Source organism: Pelophylax lessonae, assembly GCF_965119305.1.
Source record: "Pelophylax lessonae genome assembly, chromosome: 7".
NCBI lineage: Eukaryota > Metazoa > Chordata > Amphibia > Anura > Ranidae > Pelophylax > Pelophylax lessonae.
The window spans coordinates 71,404,415-71,410,058 of NC_138774.1; the positions used below are offsets into that span (position 1 = coordinate 71,404,415).

The 5,644-nt window shown below is 40.1% G+C and overlaps 1 protein-coding gene across 1 annotated transcript in view; it reads right to left on the reverse strand.

The window, feature by feature from the left end:
* Positions 1 to 4,022, reverse strand: part of LOC309559623 (olfactomedin-4-like) — a 13,887-nt gene extending 9,865 nt beyond the window's left edge. The window contains exons 1-2 of the mRNA XM_082262960.1: positions 3,849 to 4,022; positions 329 to 475 (exon numbers count right to left, since the gene is read on the reverse strand). Coding sequence (XP_082119086.1) covers positions 329 to 475; positions 3,849 to 4,013 — 312 coding nt within the window. The 5' untranslated portion in view covers positions 4,014 to 4,022. The remainder of the gene's footprint in view (positions 1 to 328; positions 476 to 3,848) is intronic.
* Positions 4,023 to 5,644: the final 1,622 nt, after the last annotated feature.

The following is a 5,644-nucleotide window of genomic DNA, read 5'->3' on the forward strand; positions in this document are numbered from 1 at the left end:
CTCTTGAGTGACAAAGGCCCTGGCTCCCATGGAGGGCCATCTATTTCACAAGTCTACATTAAATCTATAGGTTAAGTGATGGCATGTGATGGGACTCTAATTTTATCTCAGAGCTGTTTATGTAAAGAACCAGTATAGATATGCAGAGTTCTAAATCCCTGGGTTGTTTTTGTTGTACAACAAAAATAATGGCTGTCATGGTTGGTGGGTGACATGTAGGAAGCTCAGCTTATACAGTGCTGCAATTATGTGCCACTGAGGAACCTAACTCTGCCCCTAGTAAACACATTTTTAAATAAAATTGACCTCATTTGCCCTCAGTCCTTACCCTGGTGATCTCCAGGTTGACATTGATGCTCAGTTTCTGGTTGGATATCTCAAGAGCTTCCAGGCGATCTGCTGGGAATGTATTGTCGGGAAGGATGACAGAACATTGGCATACTTCTTGTTCATTCACTGTGCCTGTGCTGTTTATCTGTGCAGGAAAGGGGAAAGGAGTAAGTCAAAAATATTCACACAAACAGATTTTTATTTATCCTAAAGCCAGGGGGTATCTAGCCAGAGGCGTAACTAGAACCTTCAGGGCCCCGATGCAAGAAACCATGAAGGGCCCCCCAGACCCCTGGCCGGGGCCCTTCCCTTCAAGCCCGGGGCTCTTCCCACTAATCCTGGGGCTCTTTAATCTCATTGCATGGCCTTTTATTATGGTCCCGCATCAGGATCCTTTCACAAGTTCTGCAGTGGGCCCCCTTCCTGCAATCTTGGGGCCTCCCCACAGTGGGGAAATGCCAGGGCCCGGTCGCAAGTGTGACCTTTGAGATCCTAGAAGTTCACCCACTGGTTTGCTACCGGGCCCCCTGGAGCATGGGGCCCGGTAGCGATTGCAACCCCTGCAACCCCTGTAGTTACGCCCCTGTATCTAGCACAGTCTGCTTAGAAGATCATCAACCAATATGACTGAGGATCATCATCAGATCTAAGTGATCATCTTATGGAGTTAATTTACTAAGGGAGGTAAATTCAGCTCTAGAGAAGAAACTGTATTCCCGTTGGATTCCCAATTATGTGCAATGGAAAAATTTAAAGTGTTTTTGTTTGTACATAATTTAATGATTTTATTGAGCACAGCTTCACCCCATTTACCAATTTTAATAGAAAGTTATGCAATAAAATGTAAAAGAAGCAAAATCAAGATGAAAAAATTATTGTCTTCCACTGTTGAATTGCCAGGGGGAGTTGATAGATAGGTACATTTTTCCTATGTTTTATAACAGTTTACACATTTTTTTTTAATCTAAAATTATAATGAATTTAAAGAAAGAGTTCCAAAAGTCTGAATTGTTCAAATGAGAAAGAGAGGTCAATTTGAGATTATATCAGAATGCATTTGATGTAATGTCATTTTCATTTTAGATACACTAGTTGTTTTATGCATGATGAAATAAAACCTAAAGAGTTCCAATATAATGAATGGAGTGAATATACCTGAATTGGTATATAGGTATTAAAAAATTGTATTATTATAAAAAAAATAAATAAAAGAATATAACTAAGTGGATACAATGTGCCTACAAAAAGCATTTAACACCTATTTATTCCAATAGGCATGCAGTAAGTATTACTTTTGATTGGGAGGATACTGATTTCAGTGCTCTGCAGTGGAGCTGTTACATCAGGTGTATTTGTGAAACTAAGGCTGGCCAAACATTATACCATTTTCTTGTACAATTTTCCTTTAGATTTACCAAAACCATAGAATATGAGGTCAATCTAAACACTTTAAATTTGTTTGCATTCAGGCAGGCCCTTGCATTACATGTTTCAATGTAAATCTAAAGGAAATTGAGTAAGACCAACTTTAATCCAATTCAGTATCAGATGCTTGCTGTGATTTACTGAAGCGGTAAATAATTCTGTCAAAAAAACATAAATGTTGTTTCCCTACAATATGCCAAACTGGAGCATTTTTGTTCAACTTATACAGCATATCCCTAAAAATCTAATATCCTACTTGTTTGCCCTAACAAAAATCAAAATTAAATCATTCCCCGCAATAAACATTTTATTTTTGGAGAACTAGTATTTCTTCCTCTTTGAAAGAGATGCATTGCAGCTTTACCCAATGGGCTCTGTTCACATCTTGGCGTCCCGGATCACGGGCAGAATCACCGCCAGTGATCCCGAATCATGGCAAATTGTAGGACGACCGCGTGATTCCCTTCACTTCTAATGGCACCCCAAACGCGGTGAGATTTTGTGCGATTGTCACCCGATGAATTACTGTAAAATTGCACAAACAGAATCGCAGGGATGCGTATCACCCAAAAGAAGTTCTTGTACTTCTTTTGGGCGACAGGCGCCCCACAATTTTGTTTGCGTAATATTACCGCGATTCGTTGGGCGACAATCGTGGCAAAATAATGACGCTTTTAGGGTACCATTAGAAGTGACAGGAATTGCACGGACATCTCGCGATTTGACATGATTCGGGATCGCGGGCAGAGATGCCAAGATGTGAATGGAGCCTTAGAAAACTGAAATTACATCAAGAGGTAAAAGTGCTAAAAAACACAATGAAACTAAATTTCAAGAGAGAAAAATGTGAATTTGCAAAAAAAAATTTTTACATTTTTACAGGATTGTTTTAACTTTGGTTACATAGTAAAACACCCATTTGTCTCTAGAAAGTTAGAAAAAGGGACTTTTTCCTGCGTTTGCATTTTAACACGAACATAAAAAACAATAAATGTGTCGGAGGAACACGTGTTGCCCAATGAAGCTGTTCACATCTAAGTGCAGCATTGCCAAAAATGAGGCTCTCTGTTTTTCTGTGAAATTTCATGCACAGAAAAAAAGGTAAAGCTGCAGTGCATCTCTTTCAAAGAGGAAGAAAGACTATTTCTGCAAAAATAAAATTTTTATTGCGGGGAATGGTTTCATTTTGATTTCTGTTAGGGCAAACAAGTAGGAAATTCGATTTTTAGGGATATGCTGTATAAGTTAAACAAAAATGCTCGTTTGGCATATAGGCTCATAGAAATCTATGAAAACTCATGAAAACGCAGCTATATTGTATTTTCATGCATTTATTTCCATTGCCAGCCCTTCCTGGAGGTCCATCCTTCCAAAGTCCACAACAGTGACATCACTGTAGGAACCCAATCTTCACTGGCCAAACCACAAATGCATGAAAACAAGTATTAACACATTACAAATGTACTGCAATTCATATTTAAAATACATGTCAACGTGCTACAATGGAAATTAGGCAATAATTTAGCAAAAAAAAAAAAACGGTCAGTCCTTTTAAAAGCAATTTAAATTGTTATACTCCATTGAGCCCTGCCACCTGATGGATACGGGATAGGGGTCTCCAGCAGTGAGATCTCCATAGTTCCTAGCTTTGTTCCTGCCCCCCTTTCAGATGAACTAGAAATGAGACATGGAGTGTGGGATTCACTGGCAGGTATGCAGAACAAGGGATTCAAGTAAAGAACTACAAAACCGTTAGATGGTTTAAATACCTAGAGTTGGGTTATGACTTTTGATTGGACTGACCCTTTGTGTAGATCACAAGCCTATAACGGAACATAACAGATGACTGTTAGAAAGCTATAGTGAGTCTGTAGGTTAGAGCCCTGATCCCCAACCCTGGTCCTCAGGGCCCACTAACAGGCCAGGTTTGCAAGATAACTGAAATACATCCCAGGTGATATCATTTGCTGCTCAGTGATTGCATTACTCTAGTCTGCATCTCCCCAAGGTAATACTTAAAATCTAGCCTGTTAGTGGGCCCTGAGGACTGGAGTTGAGGACCACTGGTAGAGCATAGATGCCTGGATACTCACCAGGAACACTGCATGACCCTGCAGCAAGCCCACAGCGAAGATCAGGAGTGAAAGCATCTTGTCCCTTTCTTGGTCCTGGCTGTTGTCCCTGTCTTGTGATGGGACACTGCCAGCTCTATTTATAAGGACAATATAGGGAGGAGTGACCACTAGGAATTTCCACATTCCCTTGAGTTGTACATCACCCCCCACCCCACTGTTCCTTTCAAAGACACACGCCCTGTTTTGTGCCCAAGTATTGAGAAATAATGCTGTTGACATAGGTGTAGTAATGTCCTTCCAAATCTGCATATGAAATCTCCGGTGTAGTAAAGGAATTGAAAACGTTGCCTTAAGCCATAAAATGTCTGCAAATTGTTTCCTGGAATTCAGCCTCAGAGTGGAAGCCTATAAACATGCAAATAATGTGGACACAGCCATGTAAATGGAGGAAAATAGAGAGAGACATCCCCAGTGAAGTTAAAAAAAGAATACATTCAACTTCAGAAATTGGCTTAATCAATTTTGACACAGGAGGTTTGGAGCATAAATTTTCAGCTTGAATGAATTTATTTATTAAAGGTACTTATATAGAGCCGTCAATTTACGAAGCACTTTACATATACAGTATATTATACATTCAATCGGTCCCTGTCCTCATGGAGCTTACAATCTAAGTTCCCTAAAAAATATTTTATATGTGTTATACGGTTATAATACCCAGAAAAAATCATACTCCGACCAATTTTATTAGTTCTCAAAATGGAGGATTTATTGGAAAAAAAAAAAATCCTACACCCTCTACGCTTAAAGTATATTTAAAACCATGACTTTGTTTTGTTTTAGACATACTGTATGAAATTAACAATAGTGCAAACCTCCTTTAACCACTTAAGCCCCGGAAGATTTTACCCCCTTCCTGACCAGGGCCTATTTTGCGATTCGGCACTGCGTGATTTTAACGGACAATTGCGCGGTTGTGCGACGCTGTACCCAAACAAATTTGATGTCCTTTTTTTTCCCCACAAACAGAGTTTCTTTTGGTGGTATTTGATCACCTGTGCGATTTTTTGATCATTCGCTATAAACAAAAAAAAGAGCGACAATTTTGCAAAAATAACAATATTTTCCACATTTTTTTATATAAAATTCCCCCCCAAAAAATGTAAAAATCTAAATTTTTTAACATTTTAGACCAATTTGTTTTCTGCTACATATGTTTGGTAAAAAAAAATTGCAAAAAGCGTATTTTGATTGGTTTGCGCAAAAGTTATTGCGTTTACTAACTAAGGGAAAGATTTTTGTCATTTTTATTGTTTTTTTTTTTAACGAGTAATGGCGGTGATCTGCGATTTTTTTTGCGGGACTGCGACATTGCGGCGGACAGATCGGACCCTTGACTGACATTTTTGACACTTTTGGGGTTACCAGTGACATTACTACAGTAATCAGTGCTATACATATGCACTGCTACTGTAAAAATGACACTGGCAGGGAAGGGGTTAACTTTATTTGAGAGGGAGGGGTTAAGTGTGTCCCTAGGGGCGTGATTCTTACTGTGATTGGATGTGGCTGTGTGTGTAACAGCACAGATCTACGGTCCTACATAGCAGGACCGTATGATCTGTGCTGTTACACAGGGGAGAATGACAGGCGGCTTTGTTTACATTAGCCGACTGCCTTTCTCCCGGTGTAACCGACGATTGCGAGTGACCGGCGGACATCGGGTCCATCTGTCACTCACGCGGGGGGGGGGGGTCCGTGACCGAGCGGGAGCGGGAGCGTGCCTCCAGCGGCGCGCACTCGCTCCCTAGACC